The sequence below is a fragment of the Rattus rattus genome, chromosome 9, assembly GCF_011064425.1.
Source record: "Rattus rattus isolate New Zealand chromosome 9, Rrattus_CSIRO_v1, whole genome shotgun sequence".
NCBI classification, from domain to species: domain Eukaryota; kingdom Metazoa; phylum Chordata; class Mammalia; order Rodentia; family Muridae; genus Rattus; species Rattus rattus.
In genome coordinates, this window is record NC_046162.1 from 83,407,642 (window position 1) to 83,427,683 (window position 20,042).

At 43.6% G+C, this 20,042-nt stretch overlaps 1 protein-coding gene across 1 annotated transcript in view; it reads left to right on the plus strand.

The window, feature by feature from the left end:
• The first annotated feature begins 160 nt into the window (after positions 1-160).
• Ppm1e (protein phosphatase, Mg2+/Mn2+ dependent 1E) overlaps positions 161-20,042 on the plus strand; it is a 136,469-nt gene continuing 116,587 nt past the window's right edge. Inside the window, exon 1 of the mRNA XM_032911868.1 lies at positions 161-766. Within this exon, the coding sequence (XP_032767759.1) occupies positions 312-766 (455 nt within the window). The 5' untranslated portion in view covers positions 161-311. The remainder of the gene's footprint in view (positions 767-20,042) is intronic.

Sequence of the window (20,042 nt, forward strand, 5' to 3'; positions counted from 1 at the left end):
CAGCGTGGGCTGAGCTCTCGGTAGGGATTGCGGGTGGGCCGCCGCTGGACCCTGTGCGCGCGCCCGCCACCAACTTTCCCTCCAGACCGGAGAGGGGTGGCGCGCTCCGCCCCCGCCCCCGGGCCGCGCACGTCCGAGCTCGGTGGCGCGCACGCCTGCGGGAGCCCTCTCCAGGCAACCCAGTGCTGATCGCCGGTGCCGGTGCGGCCGTTCCCCCTCCGTAGCGGGAGGCGAGGCTCCGAAGCAGCCCCCTCCTCCTCCTGGGCTCACCTCCCACCCCCTTCCCGGTGGACCTCGGGGCATGAGCAACGATGGCGGGCTGCATCCCTGAGGAGAAAACTTACCGGCGCTTCCTGGAGCTGTTCCTGGGCGAGTTCCGCGGACCGTGCGGCGGCGGCGAGCCAGAGCCCGAACCCGAATCCGAGCCCGAGCCCGAGCCCGAAGCGGAGCTGGTCGCGGCTGAGGCGGCCGAGGCTTCGGGGGAGGACCCGGGGGAGGACGCTGCGACGGTAGAGGCGGCCGAGGAGGGGGTGCAGGACCAAGACCCCGAGCCCGAAGAGGAGGCGGTGGAAGAGGAGGCGGCGGCCGAGGGCGAGGAGGAGGAGGAAGAGGAGGAAGCGGCTGCCCCGGGGCACTCGGCCGTGCCGCCGCCGCAGCCCCAGCTGCCGCCGCTGCCCCCGCTCCCGCGGCCGCTGTCGGAGCGCATCACCCGAGAGGAGGTGGAGGGCGAGAGCCTGGACCTGTGCCTGCAGCAGCTCTACAAATAGTTAAGTAGCGGGGCTCGGCCGCGGGTGGGCCGCCATCCCCGGGGGGGCTGGCTTGGGTCCCCGTCCCCGCCACCCGTGTCCCCGCGAGGCACCCGGGCGGGGTCCCCGCTCCTGCCCCTGGCCCCTCTTCGCCGACCCTCTCGGCCACTTCGCACACCCTTCTCCGGAGCCTTCTTGTCAAGGTCTTCCCTCCAGTCTTGGGCTCCCCATTCTTCCCAGCGCCTTTATTCCGGGGGGGTTTTCCTCCAACCTTCGTCTGTCTGTCCTTTCCCGGGCTGTGTTCCTTGTTGGGCGGCGGGGACGCGCGACTCCTTTATGGACTGGAAGGGGTGCCTTTCTGCATAACCGCACAAAGCTAATACCGTCGGTGTCCAGAGGAGCCTAGACCCCTGGATTTTCTGTTAGGCGCTCACCGTGGTGGCTCGATAGATGGCTTTCCTACGTGAGAGCCTGCCTGGTCTCATACTTTACAGACATTTGACATCTCATAATATAGAGCGGTAGGGAGGAATTGGGAAGGAAGTGTTAAGTAAAACCCTACTGAGCAAGCCTTTAGGTGAAAAGACGGGGTCATAATTCGGAAGAGTCAGCCTGGTTGGGTAAAATTGCAATTAAGTGCAGTATTTTCAGTCCATTAAGTAGATGGGGTGGGAGGTGGGAGAAAAGCAGATGGCTTAGCTACCCAGATGCAAGTCTAAAATAGAAAGGTCAAGGCTTTGCCTTTCATCCGAGTTCTGCTTTTTTATGGGCTTGGAACAGATACGGTTTACAGTTGTGTTTCTTTCCAAATGGAACTGTTCTGAAATAATGCCTCGGCAAACACCGGTAAACCAGAGAGTCTTTTGACATTCAGCTAATAGTTGTAATGAAAGGTGTTACTCTGACCACCCAAAAAGTTTATTATCGCAAGCTAAGTTTAAACCCACTTCCTGGATTTCTCTAAAGCCTGGGGGGGCCTAGAAGAGAAAGCTATTTTGTCTTCATCTGACCTCGTAGACAACTGATCAAACCATTCTCCTGTTAAAAGCAGCAGCCTGTCAAAGGGAAAAGCCACTGAGCAGATCTGTAGAATTGAACCGTGTGGATGCCACATTTATAAACCATCTAGTAATTAATTTTAAAATACTGTCCAGTTACCAAGGGAATAGTGTGTTTTGGGGAAATGCAAAAATAAAATGGCGTGTAATACCACCACCTGGGGATAAACAGCATTAATGGTTTAGAGTAGTTCTTTTGTAAAATATCAAAGAAAAAGACCTACAGAATGCCAGCTTTTAAATACATAATTCAGGCACTTAAATATAGTGGACATATTTGCCAAAGTGCAGAAATTTATCTCAGGCTAGTACTATCTGGGCAGTTGTTACTTTTACATATACACTTCCAGAATTGTAGGGACAGCTTAAGGATTAAGAGGATGCTCCCCTACTGCCGTTAATGTAGTACAGTCCTGAACATTTCAAGGCTTTTAAAACCGAGATGTGCAGAATGAAATGGTAAGATGTGGGTGGTTTGTGTTTTAATGTGATGAGGAAACCAGATTAATCTTAATGTACCTATCAATTAGAAAAATGATCACAACGAGAAGGAGGTCACCAGTGGAGCACGGAAGTTTGTGTTTAAGTTAAAACTAGCAAAATTGACGTGAGAAAATATTATTCCCCCTTAAATCGGACACTTATACTCTGACTTCACATAAAACCAGACTTTGTACTATATTTTGTTCTGAGGCTAGTCGAGATAAAAATGGCTGGCTCATTTATGTAAAGTATCTATAAGGTCCTTAGTGGGTTAAAAGTTTTAAAATATGTAATGACACTTTTAGTTTTTATTTATTTATTTTATTTTTTTTTTCTATTTTTCGGAGCTGGGGACCGAACCCAGGGCCTTGCGTTTGCTAGGCAAGCGCTTTACCACTGAGCTAAATCCCCAACCTTTAGTTTTTATTTTATTCTTAAAAAAAAAAGCTTAAGACTTAGACAAGAATCAGGTCCAGCTGATTTCAGTGTTAGGCCATTTTTCTCTTCAAGCACTTCATTTTACATGTGAGGCTACTAAGTCCCTATGCAGATTTGAAAAGACAAAAACCAAAAACGAGTCATGTAGAAACAATTCCAACATTTCCCCACAAAATCTCTGACTCTCAAAACACCTGCCACAGTGGGAATGTTGTCCTCAAATGTCTGAGAAAATACTTCGAAGTGAGGTTTTTAAAAAAATTATGTGCCTCTTCGTAGGTGTGTGTATGTGAGTGCAGGTACCCAAGGAAGCCACGGGTGGAGAATTCTCTGAGCCTGCAGTTACAGGCTGATGTGAATTGCTGACACAGGGGTCCACTCTAGTCCTCTGCAAGAGCAGTGAGTGCTCTTAGAAGTAGTGCTGACTACAAATAGATAATTAGGACTTAAAAAGATACATTATCTCAACTTCTCTCAGTTTTTTTCTCTTCACCTGTTTTGGGAATTGAACCTAGGGCCTTATGCATGTTCCCCAAGTGCTCTACCACTGGGTTATATTCCCAGTCCTTTGCCACCATGCGTGGCTGAAATTTTGCCTAGGAGTGTAGCATAGTAACACATTTCCCTCCGTAATTTAATTCTCTCAAGTTTTAAATAAGAACAGCAGACATCTATTATTCCTAATCTTGGTAAACTGGAAAGTGACTTAAAACAAGACCTTAGATTGCCTGGCAGTGATGGTGCACACCTTCAGATGCCAGCACTAGGGAGCCAGAGGCCGGCTGATCTCTGAGTTCTGAGACCAGCCTGGACTACAGAGAGAGTCCCAGGCTAGCTAGGACTACAGAGAAACCCTGTTCCAAAACGAAACAAAGCCCTTAAACAGCAGCAACAGCAAAAACCAGGTTTGTAGCTAAGGAAAGAGTGAAGGTTTAGGCCACTTGAAAGTGTCTTAGAAGCTGGAGAACACACTTGCTGCTATCACATACAGATGGAGGTCTGCTTCCCAGCAGCCATGTCTGGTGGCTCACAACTGCCTAGAACTCCACTCCAAAGGATCCTGTGCCCTTTTCTATCCTCAGTGGGGCCAAGCACAGATGTGGTGTACATCCGTGCAGCTGTCACACACAAAATAAAAGGAAAGAAATCCTTTTGAGGAGAGGTTTGGTTTTGTTGTTTATTTGGAATTTTTTGTTTTGTTTTCTCTCAATAGGGTTTCCCTGTATAGCTCTGGCTGTTCTGGAACTCACTCTGTAGACCAGGCTAACATCAAACTCTGAGACCCTCCCGCCTCTGCTTCCTGAGTGCTGGGATCAAAGGCAGGAGCCACCACCACCAGGCTGAGATTTGGGTGTTTGCAACAATGTTTCACTAAAGCTTTGGCTGCCCTGTAGCTCACTAAGTAGACCAGGCTGACTTGGAGCCTACAGAGATTTTCCTGTCTCTGTCTCCTAAAGGCTGGGCTTAATGGGGGCGAGCTACCATCCCTGGCTAAAAAGTTTTTTAGAGTAATATTTAGCTTAAAATTTTTACCTTACTGCTCCCAAGTATAAACCCTGTACATTAGCATACCACTCTTATGCAAAAGCAACATGTAACATTTTGAAAGAACAATAATTATAAAGTGTCAACAACTCCCACTCCACCTATGAAAAGGTTCTCCTGCCTCCCTCTCCCAAGTACCAGGATTCCATGCCTGGCTCCTTTTTTTTCCCCGGTAGGTATCCATTCTACCATTAAGCCACATCTCCTGACTCTAATTCTCGCCTAAAAAATTATAACTGATGTTATATTCAACTTGAATGTGAGGGTATAAGCAACTCGTGTAGATTAATAAGTCAGTACTGTGCATCCCCCAGCCCCATGCAACACTAAGGATCAATTTGTTTTAATCTGTGAGAAACAAATACACTGAAGTCTTATTTTAAAGCTGTGTTGTCACATTTCCAAAGCAGTTGCTTTCTCGGTTATTCATTTGGGCTGGGACGGGCTTCCCAAGGGGGAGAGAGCTATCGCAGCAGGCTGGCAAAGTTAAGTAGTTACAGATGGCTCGCCGTAGCATTGAAGATGGCACTTTTAAAATGGTTTGGAAAACAAAACCACTGGTTATAGACCTTAATAATCCAGTTCTGTTGAGTCATGGATGATTTTGGGAAAGGTCAGGAGGTGGTTCAGCTTTGCTTCATCTCTACAAATATACATGGATAAGTACACACGTGAAAATCATCTCACTCATCTCAAAGACGGAACGCTTTCTTATGAAGAGTAAGAAAGGCTCACTGAAAAGTAGGGAAATTTTATATAAACAGAAAGGGTGATGTAAATCCAGCTTAGTGCTAATCACAGTTCCCAAGTTTTTCCCTTCTCTTGGCCTTTGAGGCCAGTACTTTGCTGGGAGTTTTCAAACACCCTTCTGGTCTGGCTGTGCTGATGCTCTGTCCTTGGCCTTCTCAGCACTGCCTGTTGTCATCAATATCAGTCACTCCCGTGCTTGGCTGTTGCGGTTATGCTAATGCTCCCAGCGCTGCCTCCATCCTTGCTTGGACTGCTCATGGAGCAGCTTTCTCCTGGGCGTCTATAGGTTCCACAGACTTAACTGTCCAACGTTTTCCACCACTCCCAAGACAAAAACCAAAGCCGGGTACTCAGGGAGTCGCTTGTGTGCTGCGTTGCTGGGGATTGTGCCTGCACTAGGCTAGCTCTGCACCCCTCAGCTCCAGCTCCAGCATGACACCTCATACTCTTTGTAGTGAGTCCACCCCTGGCTTCCTTTTTGACCCCTCACATTTGATTTGTTCCCTTTGTAAACATCTCATAAATGTGACTCTTCCTAGTCCCACTGTCCTTAACTCTTGTTCATTTTATTTACCTTTTTGTGGCTAGAGTTACTACTATAGGACTAGGTTATAAAGATATTTTCTTTCTTTTTAAGTTTTATTTATTCTATATATATATGTGTGTTTAGCCGGCATATATTTCGGGGCACCACATGCATAGTTAACAGATGATTGTGAGCCATCATGTCAGTGCTGGGAATTGAACCTGAGTCCTCTGAAAGAGCTGTCAATGCTCTTAACCACCAAGCCATCTCTCCAGCTTGTGATTATATAGATTTTCAAAGTGTTTTACTAAAACATTTAAAAATTTTAGTAGTAATATATATTACTAATATATATATAATATTATATATTACATATATATCATATGTGTGTGTCTCTGTACATATATGTGTGTGCTTCTGGGAGTCAGTTCTCTCCTTTTGCTGCCATATGGGTCAATACAAGCCTTCTGATCCCAACCATAAAGACAAGAGTTCCAAAAATTTTTAGAAGAAAGAAATGTAAGTCCACCTTCATCTCTAAGACCAGTGCTGCAAGTTTGGGGTTTCTCAAAACCGCTCTCAAATCCAGTAATTCTCTAGAAAGACAAATAGAACGCATTGGTTACTATGAATATAGTTTATTGCAAGAACACACTGTAGATTAAAACCAGCCTAAGAGATGTACTCTACAGAGTGGCAGATGTCAAGAGTCTCCTGTGCTCGGGGGACATCACACTCCCATAACAAACATGCAGTGCTGTGCTCAAGTACGACAGTCTGAGTCCTACCCAACTCCCAGTTTTCAGAATTCTCTCTGGTATCTGATACACTTAGGAATATCTCTGATGTAATCAGAGATTCTGGAGACTTAAAGTTTTCCTCCTCGGACCTGAGGACAAAGCTGGACCTTTCTTTAGGAAAAGCCAATTTGTAAGTAGTGAGGCTTTGTATCCCTCTCTCCGTCCACTTCTAGCAACTACACCAGCTATAGGATATATCAGTGTGCATATCCTATTCTCTCTTTAATATCTCACTTTCCAATAGTGTCTCTTTCCCTGTTGAGAATGCTGCACACTACATCGATGGCCCAGCCCAATCTCGTGTATTGTTCGGGTTCCTTTAGGAAACCTGTCCTCACTACCCCCACATTTATGATAAACTGTGTCCCTTCTATGTCCCCTTACAGACTACCCAGTGATACTCTGTAAGCTCTTGTTTCATTCACATCTAATGATTATATCTTCATATTTAACCAGTGGTCTTTACAGTAAGGTGTAACTAAATTCACACAAGAGTGAAGGAAAAAAAGGTAAAATTTTATTATATACAAAGTACAGAATTAAGCCAAGCATGGTAGTGCATACTGTAAGTCCCAGCATTCTGGAGATGGAGGCTGGAGGATGGCCCATTTGAGGCCAGCCTGTGCTACAGCAAGTTTAAGGACACATAGCATGCACTTCCAAAATGCAAGAGCTGAAGATGAAGATGTGGCTGAGTGGGAAGACCTCAGATTCAATCCCCAGTAGTGCCAAGAAGAAGGGTGATATTAATATTTACTGTGATTGTGGAAATTGGTAGTTTGCTCTGAATGCAGCTGATTTCGCAGTAAACCTGTGAGCTAAGAGATTAATAGTGGTGCCTTCTCTAACTTTTAGGACATTGTAAACTGTGCAGTTCACCTGTGCCTGATTAAATAGAGATTAAGGATTATATTTCCTGGTTTAAAAATTTTTAGTTTGTGTGAAATGGACAAATAACTTACAATTTTTCTGCAGTAGCTGGGGGCTCAGAGATTGAGGGCTTGCTGTGCAAGCATGAGGACTACTGCTCAAGTCCTAGCACTCCCCAGCAAGACAGGTATAACGTCCTCACTCCAGCTCTGAGGAATCCAGTTTCTTCTTCTGGCTTCTGTGTGCACACTACCCACCCCGTGCCCCAGCCCAACACACACACACACACACACACGCACACACGCACACACACACACACACACACTCATGCCCATACATACCCAGAAATAAGTTTTTAAAAAATGTTTAAGATTGAACTTTGTAACAAAAGCTTAAGATTTTTTTTTAAATGTAGCCTTGGCCACAAACTCACAGATCTACCTGCCTCCGCCCCCCGAATTCTGGGATTAAAGGTGTGCACCACCACTGCCTGGTGCATAAAACTTTTTAAAAATGCCCTACTTAGTTAAATATAATTTTTCTAAATAAATAGTGTTTCAGAAATGAGTAAAAATGCAAGTAAAAACACTGTGTGTATAAGAAACGTTGGTATTTAAGAAATGTCTGCTGGGAGATGGTGGTGAGCACCTTTAGTCCCAGCACTTAGGAGACAGAGCAGGTACATCTCTGAGTTTGAGGCCAGCCAGGGCTACATAGTGAAACCATGTTTCAACTTGGGGAGTGTAAAAAAAAGACAGAGGTTGGGGTAGTGGGGTAGGGGTGAAGCTCAGTGGCAGAGAACTTGTGTAGCGTGGGCAAGACAATCAGTTTGATCCCAGCACCTCAAACAAACAAAACAAAGCCAAGTATGGTGGCACAAACCCATAACCTCTCTTGTGGGGGGGTGGGGGCGCTGAGGCAGGAGGATGGTGAGCTGAGCTAACCTGGGCTATAATACCAGGATCCTGTGCATCACTGACAAAGTATCTCACAAAAGCAGGAGAAGGGAAGGGAGGGTTTATTTTGGCTCAGAGCTTGAGGATGTAGCCTGCAGCCATGGGGCAGGAGAACACTGTCAGGAAGCAGAGGAAATGAGCGCCCTTACCTCGCTTGCTTTCTTGCATTTATCCTGGGGCTCTGGCCTATGAGACAGTGCCGGCCATAGTGCACTTCTGATCTCATTTAAACCAGTCTTGAAACCTCCTCATGGACAGACCCCGACTAACCATCATACCCTGTACATAAGTCTGCTCCCCCATCCTGTGTTTGTGTGTGCATACGTGCAAGAGGCACAGTGGATGGGATGCCCCATGGTGGCAGGATTTTAGGTGTGACATGTTCTATCTGGACAGAGCAGGAAGTGGGAATGTTGAGCCAGAACTGGGTTCCCTAGAACTGTTTAAGCCCTGCCTTATGTGCCCATGTCTACCAGCTAGGCCCCATTCTGAAAGGTTCCACAACCTTCCCAAACAGCTGGGGATCAGTGTATGAGTTTGTGATGCACATTTTACATCCAAGCCATAATTTCCTTTCCCTTCTCCTGTAGCCTTGTGTCCATCTATCTAGGAATGCAAAACATACTCAGTCCAATGTCATGAATCCCAGATAGTTCTAAAAGTGTTCAAAGTCCAAGGTCCCTTCTAAGATGCATATGGTGCTCTCTTGTTCTCTCTCTCCCTCCCCCCCCTCTCTCTCTGTCTCTTTATGTATGTATATGTGTATATTCCAGTCAGAGAATATCAATTTTGTCTCATCTATATTCCACATGTCTCTCCTTACCTTTCATTATAGTCTATTGATTTTAGTGAGTGTTCAGTAATTTGAGTTTTATGAACGTGTTAGGTGTCCCCAACTCTTAATTACTTTGAGGATATTATGGTGGTCATCCTTTGGATAAGTCTCATTTTCTTAAGACTTATTCTGAATTTGAGATTGCTATATTGAAAGATATTTGCAGCTGGTGTGGTGGCACACACCTTTAATTCCAGTACTTGGGAGACAGACGTGGATCCTTGTGAGTTGCAGGCCAGCTTGGAAGTTTCCGGACAACAAGGACTACATAGAGAGACCCTGTCTCAATAAAAACAACCCGAAACCAAGACCGCCACAAACCCTAAAACACACACACACAAAACAACAAAAGATATTTATTTATTTTAAGGCTTTTGATACCTAGTTCTAAAATTAATGTTTTTAAACATGATTTTACTATTTTATACTCGAAGCAGATTTTTTTTGTGATATAAGTCATAACAATGTTTGGTACATCAGCGGACTGCACATACAGTGTTGGTACCATAAGATTATATTGCCTAGCAACATCGCAGTGTTTTGCACACAACGCGATGCTCCGACAGAGATCACAAACCATCAATGAGTCCATTTCTCAGAATATTTCCTCTTTGACCCTCCATGCGTGGTGACAGTGTAAGAAAATGAGTGTAAGTACTATGAAGTAATCTGTTGAAAAATAACAGGATAATGAAACAAACTGCTAATATATCCATTATTTAGTTTCAAATATCTCAAGGAAATGAAACACTTCATATGGAACTAAACATGGTGGCTCATGCTTGTAATCCCAGCATCCAGAGGCTGAGGCAGAAGAGTCGCTGCAAGTTCAAAACCAGCCTGTAACACATTTGCCGTGCGTGATTTGGTCGGTACACAGTGAGGTTTCTGTCTTTTTTGGTAGCGAGCTTTTTCAAAGACCTTTGAAAAACAGATGTACCCAGTAGATGTCGTTCTTTTACCTTCCCATTTTTAGCGACTCCATGTTCCGTTTCTTTCTTGGCTGGGATTATTTATTCAGTCTCGTTTTGATGGACATGTGGGTCGGTTCCATTTCGGAGAGCGTATTCCCATATTAGGAAGTTAATGCTAGTTGTCCCAATGGAAGCAACCTGAAACCTCAAAGTTTTAACACATTAATCTCTTGCTTGCCTGGAGTCCCTTCTATAGCAAACAAGGATCTTTGTCTCGTGGTTTTGGGGAGAGACACAGGCTGATAAGAGCTCTGCGAGCTTTGCAAAGTTGCCCTAGGCATCAACATTTACCAGTCAACCATTAGAAAGAGACTGGTGTTTGAGGGTTTTAGAGGCCAGGCCTTAGAAGTAGCATGGATATGTCACTTTCCTTCACGTTCCATTGGCTAGACTAGTCATGTGACACCGTGGCCTGCATTCCCCAACAAAGGAGTATGGGAAACAAAAGTCTCTGGCATGGCAGTTACTCAAGAAACAACTCCAAATTGTGGAAAGGGAGCTGGAACCTCTGCCCTATAAATTCCCTACACTTTGGATATGTCTCAAATGCATATGTTCATAACTTTCTGAGCTGCATACTTAGAAGAATAGTCAGATTGATATTTTATATCAATGTTACCAAATTGCTTTGTCCCAATAACACTGTGAGAGATCTGATTTCCTTATATTTTTGTTATTTAAAATGTTGTTTACCCCTCTCTGATGGTGAGGGACTCTTTTTTTTTTTTTCATCTTTATTAACTTGAGTATTTCTTATTTACATTTCGATTGTTATTCCCTTTCCCGGTTTCCGGGCCAACATCCCCCTAACCCCTTCCCCTCCCCTTTTATATGGGCTTCCCCTCCCTATCCTCCCCACATTACCACCCTCCCCCCAACAATCCCGCTCACTGGGGGTTCAGTCTTGGCAGGACCAAGGGCTTCCCCTTCCACTGGTGCTCTTACTAGGCTATTCATTGCTACCTATGAGGTTGGAGCCCAGGGTCAGTCCATGAATAGGCTTTGGGTAGTGGCTTAGTCCCTGGAAGCTCTGGTTGGTTGGCATTGTTGTTCATATGGGGTCTCGATCCCCTTCAAGCTCTTCCAGTCCTTTCTCTGATTCCTTCAACGAGGGTCCCGTTCTCAGTTCAGTGGTTTGCTGCTGGCATTCGCCTATGTATTTGCTGTATTCTGGCTGTGTCTCTCAGGAGAGATCTACATCTGGTTCCTGTCAGGCTGCACTTCTTTGCTTCATCCATCTTATCTAGTTTGGTGGCTGTATATGTATGGGCCACATGTGGGGCAGGCTTTGAATGGGTGTTCTTTAGCCTCTGTTCTAAACTTTGCCTCCCTATTCCCTCCCAAGGGTATTCTTGTTCCCCTTTTAAAGAAGGAGTGAAGCATTCGCATTTTGGTCATCCTTCTTGAGTTTCATGTGTTCTGTGCATCTAGGGTAATTCAAGCATTTGGGCTAATACCCACTTATCAATGAGTGCATACCATGTGTGGGTGAGGGACCCTTATCATAACCCTTTGACCCATAAGCCCCAAATAAATACATCCCTTCTATAAAATACATTAAAAAGTAAATAAATTTAATCTTGCGTGTGTGTGTGTGTGTGTGTGTGTGTGTGTGTGTGTGTGTGTGTTGTCTGTAACTAACTGTGTATTCTCTGTGTGCTTAGCACCTGGGAAGGCTGAAGAGGGCACTGACCGGTGTTACGGTTGTGTGGTGTTATGTGGGTGCTGGGCCACTGAGCCATCTCTGTCCCCTCTCGTTGCTATGTCATTTGCTATAGAACACCCTACATTTTTACGGTATATAGCAATATCGCCACTGATATTTGTAGACCAGACAAATATTTTTGGCTGATTATAATCTTGATTTAGGACATTCTAGAAGGGGAGTGAGTACCTAGAATGCTAGACCAGCTCTATCGAGCAGGTTACCTGGTTCCGGTGTTTGTTTTGTTTTATTTTCTTGCAGCTGATGACTGAAGCAAGGCTGTGCATTTGCTGGGCAGATGCTTCAGTTCAGCTCACATGAGCCACATGTACTGTGTTAAACTTTGCATTAACCACACAGCAGAAAGTGAAAAGAGCTGCTGTGGTAGCTGTAAATGCGGGGGGTCAGAACGAGGCTGAAGGCTTGCCGTGAGTTTGAGGCCAGTCTGGATTATTCAATGAGTTGAGCCAGGATTATGTAGGGAAATCGTATCTCAAATAAAAGAGAAAAAAAAATGAGAAGAAAAAAAGGTTAGTTTAGTCTTAATAACTTAGACAGAAGTACCCAAAATATTTAGATTTCAATCTATCTGTAATCTACATAAATATTATATAAAATTCTCATTTCATGTTTTTAAAGTTCTGTGTGTATTTTATAATGACAGCACAGTTCTACTCGAACACTTTGTAGCCACAGGGAGGCCAGTAGTTGTCCTAGAGAACTGTACAGGCTTTAAAGGTTGGAATTGCAGGCTTTACTCAGTGGTAAAAGTTTTGTCCTCCATGTGTGGGACCCCTGAGTTCAATCCCTAGCGCTGGAAGAGAAAATAGCTTGGCGTAATGAGCACATGATCATCGAGTGATGTCCTGCGAACATTCTGTGTTTAGAGCAGTGCATGCGTCTTTAGGGAGCCATTTCAGAACGTCCCTATACCCGCATAGAGAAGCAAAGTGGAGCGTTTTAATTATTTTGTTTAGAAATCTTTTAATTTCATTTCTAAATGAAAACAAAATGTTCTGCCTCCATTCCCACCAGTCTGGTCCAAGCCACAAAATACCAGACAATTTTCCATATTTCAGGGTATTGCTTCTCTGTCTGCCTTAACACATCACAGTGTTGTAGCTGGGGCTGATGTGCTTGACGAGCCTGCAAGGTCCTACCTGAGATAGCTCTTGGCTGCCTCAGCCAGTCTCACCTCAGCTACCCTGTGTTCTTGACCGGGGATTATTCATCAGTCACAAAGGTCTCAATGGAGTCTGCAGTGATTGCTCTGCCTCTGAGGTTTTGTTTCCTTTGCCCAATCGGCTTTTGTTTTTCCTTTTTTCTGCTCATCTCAACTACTAGGTTTTATTTTAAATATCTCTTCCCCATAGAATTACTTATTTCCTTCTAGAAAAGATTCCATTTGTTTGTTTGTTTGTTATATGTGAGGGCGTGTGTTTGGAGGTCACATGAAGGTCAGAGGATAATCTGGAGGAGTCAGCTCTCTCCTTCTACCGTGTACGTTCCTGGTCCTTAGGTTTGGTGGCAAATACCATTATTGTCTGAGCTATCACCAGTCCTTTTACAAAGGGTACCATGTGCTGGGTGGTTAATCTCAGCACTAAGGAGACAGAGGCAAGCAGATCCCTGAGTTCAAAGTCAGCCTGGTCTATAGAGTGAGTTCCAGGACAGCCAGGGCTACACAGAGAAACCCTTTCCTGGAAAAAAAAAACATCATATAACATGCTGGCTTTGAACTTACTATATAGCGGAAGATAACATTTAACTTTCGATCCTCCTGCCTCTGCCAACTGAGTATTGGGATACAGGCATGATGCACTGGCACTCCTGGTTTATGTGGTACTGAACTCAGGATTCTGTTCATGTTTGAAAACACTCTACCAACTGAACTATAGCCCCACCTAGCCCATGCCTCTGCTTTTTGTTGTTGTGTTGTGAGACAGCGTCTTATGTAGCCCAGGCTGGCCCAGAACGTGATCTATATTAGGATAACTCTGAGCCTCCGATCCCTCCAACCCCCACCCCGCAGGCTGAGATTACAGTGTGCACCCGCGAGCCTGGTTTTAGGTAGTAACGGAAATGGAGACCAGGGCTCTGGGCGTGCTGGACAAGCCCTCCACCAACCAAGCCACACCCTCAGTCCAACATCTTGACTTAAGAAAAAAGAACTCAAGCCAGCGCTTTTGAGGCTGAGACAAGGATTGAAACTTAGGGTATCATCAGAGAGGGTAGCATTAGAAGGACCATGTCTGGGGAGTGGGTTCAGGAACCTGCCTTGCCCAGGGCATTCTCTAATTTGGATTGGTAAATAAAAGCATCTTTGTGGAAAATAAAGTTAAAATCATAAATCTGGCGACAGTCAGCATTGTCTGCGTCCAGAATGATTGAGCCCTCTTAGGATGATGCCCTGTCCTGACACAGTGTTATGCAGAGTTGGTTTAGGCACTGTTGTGCATATGTTCCCTCCTTTATCCATGGCAGAAAATATATGTATTTTATTAGTAAATAATTCTGTAGATGAGAAAGCCAAGACAGATGTGAAAGAAAAGTTTCCCTATCGGTATGTCAATGTATCATTCTCTAGAAAGTCTGAGGTAAGGAATGCCAGTTAATGGTGACCATTTTATGATTCTCCTGTTACATTATGAACCTATTTTCTATCAAGAAAAATTTCAGTGAAGATGCAGATGTAGTAATTCTTTGAGTTTTTAATCACTACCATTTGCTTATTTCAGATTATTTAAAACATTTCTGTGTGTGTGTGTGTGTGTGTGTGTGTGTGTGTGTGTGTGTGTGCGCGCGCATGTGCACACACATACATGCATGTGTCCATGTATGAGTGCAGGCACCTCTGAAGGTCAGAGGACAACCTTAGGTGTCAGTCAGTTTTCACTTTCCACCTTGTTTTTCCACTGTATACTCCAGGCTAGCTGGTCTGTAAACCTATGTCTCTCTACCTCTGGCTTTTACATGGGCTTTTAGAGATTCGAACTTGGGCCCTAACTCCTGTGTAGTGAGCATTTACCCACTGAACCCTCTCCCTAGCTCTAGTTTAGGCTTTATTAGATCTTGTGTTATTACGTTAGTAGTTGCCCAGCTAATCTCCCTGGAATTGGTTTCTCCCTTTTTGAGACAGGGTTTCTCTGTATAGATCAGGCTGTCTTGGAACAGAGGGCCGCCTGCCTCTGCCTCCCTAGCGTCAGGATTAAAAGCCTTTTACCACTGTGTCTGACTGCCATGGTTGTTTCTTCCTTAAGTCTGAATTAGTCATCAGTATCTCCTAAGATACTCATAGGTCCACAGTTCCCTGCCTTGCTGCCATAGACGAGCATCTTCTGGTAGCGATAATTAGCATCGCTTTTGATGGAGAGGGGAAGCAGGCTTTTCATATTGTCTTTCGTGCAAAAAGTTAGCCTGTTCAGAGGCTACCTACAGATGAAGAGCAATTTAAGGACTTTTATTTTTGCACCAAATACTGTTCTGAACTCTTGCTTAAAAAAGGTTTGTTTGCTTGCTTATTTATTTATGTATTTATTTATTATTATTATATATAAGAACACTGTAGCTGTCTTCATGCACACCAGAAGAGGTATCAGATCCCATTACAGATGGTTGTGAGCCACCATGTGGTTGCTGGGAATTGAACTCAGGACCTCTGGAAGAGCAGTCAGTGCTCTTAACCATTGAGCCATCTCTCCAGCCCAATTCTTGCTTTTAATAATAGAAAAAAGCAGGGCTAGAGAGGTGGCTCAGTGGTTAAGAGCACTGGCTGCTCTTCCAGAGGACTCCGGTTTGAGTCCCAGCATCCACGTGCCAGCTCACAACTGTCTGTCATGAGCAACTGAAAGGTGATCCAATTCTCCAGTTCTAGGAGATCTGAAGGCAAAACACCAAATGCATACAACATAAAAATAAATAAATCATTTAAAAAAGCCGCCCACTCTCAATGCGGGGATTCTTCACCTTCACCCCACACTTTAGAAACAAAACGAAACGAAAAGAACGTTATTAGTGCTGCTACTGCAGACAGAATTTGAAATCCAGCAATTATTTAAACAATAAATTAAAAAAACAGTTTGCAACTTGGTGTATAGCTGGTAGGAATGTCAAGTTTTTTCTTTAAAGGTAATTGTTCATTTACCAAGATGCCTGGAGATATTTTTTCCTATTAAATAGTTGACTGATGCTGCAATCTATTTAAAATTTAAATTTCAATTATTATTGAAGTAGCCAGAGGCAGCCTTTTTTCTCTATATTTTTAAATTCCTAATGTTATAGCATCTACTCAAAATATGTCTGTTTTGCAAAGCAATCCCTTTTTAAGATTGTGAGTGTTTATGCACACAGAGGTCAGAGGTCAACATCATGTTTTCCTTAACTGCTGTCCACCTTGTTTTTTGAGACCGGGTCTCTCACTGAACATGAAGTTGGCGGGTTCAGCTGAGTTGGTCGGTTGTCAGGAGCTCTGGGGATCTGCCTGCCTGCCTTCCCAGCTCGGGAGTTGCAGGGGTGCCTGCCATGCCTGTGGGCGTGGGGGGCTCCTTTGGTCCTCTGCTTGCACAGCAACCACTTTGCCTTTGTCATTTCTCAGTCCGTATTTGTTTTCTATGATGCTGATGTTTGAACCTTGAACCGAGACTTTCATGAATGCCAACCATGTGTTCTACCACTGAGAGACAACGTCAGTCCCCCTTTTAATTTTTTTAAAAATATTTTGAGACAGTCTCACTATGTAGCCTTGGTTGGCCTGGAGCTTACTCTGTACACCAGGCTGTCCTAGAATGCATAGAAATCTGCCCGCCTCTACCTCTCTAGTTCTGGGATTAAAGGCATGCACCACCACACCCAGATATCAGAGCCCCTGTTAGCTCTCCTGGCACTGGAGTTAGAGATGGTTGTGAGCTACCATGTGGGTGCTGGGAATTGAACTATGGTCCTTTGCAAGAGCAAGGAGCAGACTAAACTTGGTAAACCATCTCTCCAGCCCCAATTATTTTTAATTATTTAAAGAAAAAGAGAAAGACTTTTGAGTTTGCAAACTATATTAAGTCATAATGTAGCATATGATATTTTAAGAACCCAGTAAAACACATACTGTTATTAATAAGCAGTAGATTAGAAAGTAACCCGAGGAATTGTTATTATGTATCACCATTGTATCCGTCTACTGTAAAGGTTTAGAATCATCTCTGTGAAGTCAGTTTTCTTTTGAATAGTACATTGAGAATGGCTTCAAGTAAATGTTGGCATTAAAGGCCAGATTTCCATTGACTCTAAGAGAAAATAAAATAAAATATAGGACAAGTGATATTATTATATACTGAGGATCTGGGTTTGAGCCCTAGCACTTATCAAAAACTGAGCAAAAAGATGGTCATTTAGGTCTATAAAAATATATTGATGATCAGGGAGCTAGGGTGTGGTTAAGGGGCAAAGTAATTGAGCAGCATTCGTGAAGCCCTGAGGTTGATCCCAGTAAGGGAGGAAGAAGAGAAGGAAGAGGAGGGTAAAACACATTGAAAATCAAATATAAAATAAAGGCATTCCCTTAGAACAAAGTCCAATAATTGTTAAAAGCGCCTTAAAGTTATACTCTTAGTCAAATGAGCTAATTAAACGCCACAGTGGAAAAGTCCATTAAATACGACATTAAATAATTAGTACATTTTATATTCCTACATAGGTCAGAATCATCAAACCATGAAACTGAATTTCTTCTCATTTCCCCAAAGACTATAAAAGATTTTAATTAATTGAGCTTTCCGTTTTGAGAATTTCCTTGGTTTAAAAAGCTTTTTATTTTATTATAACCTTTTTTAAAGTGGTTGTCTAATAAATACAGCTTTCTCTGTTGCTTGGTAGTTTTTGTGGTTGATACAGACCATGGGAAATTACTATATTATTCAGTTTCTTCAGCATAGATGACCAGCTATGTTCAAAGTACTAACTCATTTGACATTTTATGATATGCATAATTAACAGTAAATTCTAAGAAAATATAATTTAAAACTATTTTTTGAAACAGTTAACATGAAGTTTATTGTTTCCTTACTACAGAAAGGGTTTCGAGTGGTAAAATGTTCTATAATGAAAGTATTTATTCATAGTAGTATTTATCATATGCCAACCACTGTGCTGACTGCTGCTTCAGAGCAATAAGTCAGCTTATTCCTCTTCTCACACAAGCAGTGCAAAGTCAGACCAGCAAGCCAGAGAGACGTAGCCTGAGCACAGTCAGAGTCAGTAGCCGTCTGTGGGGCTGTGTGCTAAGTACCACAGTGTTTTCATTCTGCTTCACCAATGGAAGTGATTCCTAGACACCAGGTGCATCTCCAAGGTCACACGAGATAAGCGGTACAACCCGGACTGGAAGTCTGCTGTGCCTGACTCTGAAACTTGTTATCTTCGACACTGAGCGGGCTCTGCCATCTCTGAACGGACTCTTACTTCTGCCTTCCAATTGTTTGCTTTAGCTTTTAGAACAGTGACTTGTAAATTTATGCACTTGTGCGCTCTCTCTCTCTCTCTCTCTCTCTCTCTCTCTCTCTCTCTCTCTCTCTCTCTCGACTCCCTCCCTCCCTCCTTCCCTCCACCCCACTTCTTTCTTCATCTTATCTTATTCCAATATGTAAAGACTTTAGAACTGAATAGTCCCTAAAGTGTACCCATTTCACTGTGCTTAAATCTAATTTGCTTCCCAAAGATGTAAAGAGATTAAGTGGGTTTTTTTTTGTATCTATTCCACTGTGTAATCATATCTTGCACATGATAAATGTCCAAAATACTAAAGTCCTTAAAGACATGTATGGAGGAATGGGCACCCTTGGATGCTGGTTGAATAGAAAAGATAGCACAAGATGGTGACTCAGATCATAACTCAGCTTATATTATTCATTACTTTACTTCCTTCTTCAATCTAGAGTCAGCCCTCGACACTCAGTTCAAGGTCTCTCCTACTAGACGCATGCTCCAGAGGGGAGCCAGAAGTACCATGCCCTCCCGTGGCCCACACCGGTGTCTCTTTACTTCTGTTTTCCAAGTTGGGAATTAAACTCAGGATCTCAGGCATGCAGGACAGACGCTCTACCTGTGAGCTATAACTCTAGGCCCTGTTCAGGCAAGCACTCTACCACACAGCTATAGCCTCAGTCACAAGACCTCATCTTTTAAAACTACTTTGGGGCGGAGGTGGGGAACGCTGGAGAGATGGCTGAAGGTTTAGAGCACTGGCTCTAAGGACAGGGGTTGTGGTCCCCAGGATGCACATATCAGTTCACAATCATCCTTAATTCCAGTCCCAGGAGATCTGATTCTCTCTTCTGGGTCCGTGTGCACCAGGCAGACAAGCAAAGCAGCTTCTCCATGGTTTCTGCTCCAGTTCCGGCCTCCAGGTTCCTTTGCAAGCCCCTGTCCTGACTTCCCTGGATGGTAGCTTCTAACTTGTAAGATGTAATAAGCCCTTTCCTCCCCAAGTTGCTTTTGGTCATGGTTTCTCATAGTAACAGAGAAGCAAAACTATTACAGCCATACAGGTAGTTAGAGTAGGTCTACAAATTAAACATTCACTGATAATAAATCATAAGTTTATTTTAACACAATTCTTTGGTATCCATATAACTTTACCATTTATTAAAGATGAGTGCAAGTAAGCACACTAATGAGACAGATTGCTTATTTATGTTTCATGAATAATTTAATCCTGACTGAGTATTCGAGACTGCAGGACATAGAGCATCTTCTGTGCCGTTCACAGTTAATTGATAATTCGCTTTTACAGTCATCCATGTTGAGGAGGCCACTCTGCATTCATATACACTACAGAAAGGCAGAGGCACATTTAGGGCTGTTTCCAAAATGGTTGACAATTCTCTCCTAATTTCAAGCCAAAATTCATTTAGTGATTTTTATTAAACTCAAGTGAGCAATGCAAACAGCTGTTTTAAAATCAAACATCCTTACACAGTCCAATCCAAAAGTATGCTAATCTGATACATTTTGAGGAATGACTGCAGGAAAATATAAAATGCCTTTGTTCTCTATAATCAAACTGTTTTAAAAATTAGATGTGTTCTTTTTTTTTTTTTCTTTTCTTTTTTTCAGGGCTGGGGATTGAACCCAGGACCTTGCGCTTCCTAGGCAAGGGCTCTACCACTGAGCCAAATCCCCAACCCCAGATGTGTTCATTTTTAAGACATTTATATGTGAGTGGTTTGCCTGCATGTATGCGTGTATGTGCATCATGTTCATGCCTGCTGCCTGTGGAGGTCAGAAGAGGACATCAGTTCCCTTGACACTAGAGGTGTGGCTGGTTGACCAGGGTCCTCTATAAGAGCAAGTGCCCTTAACCATTGAG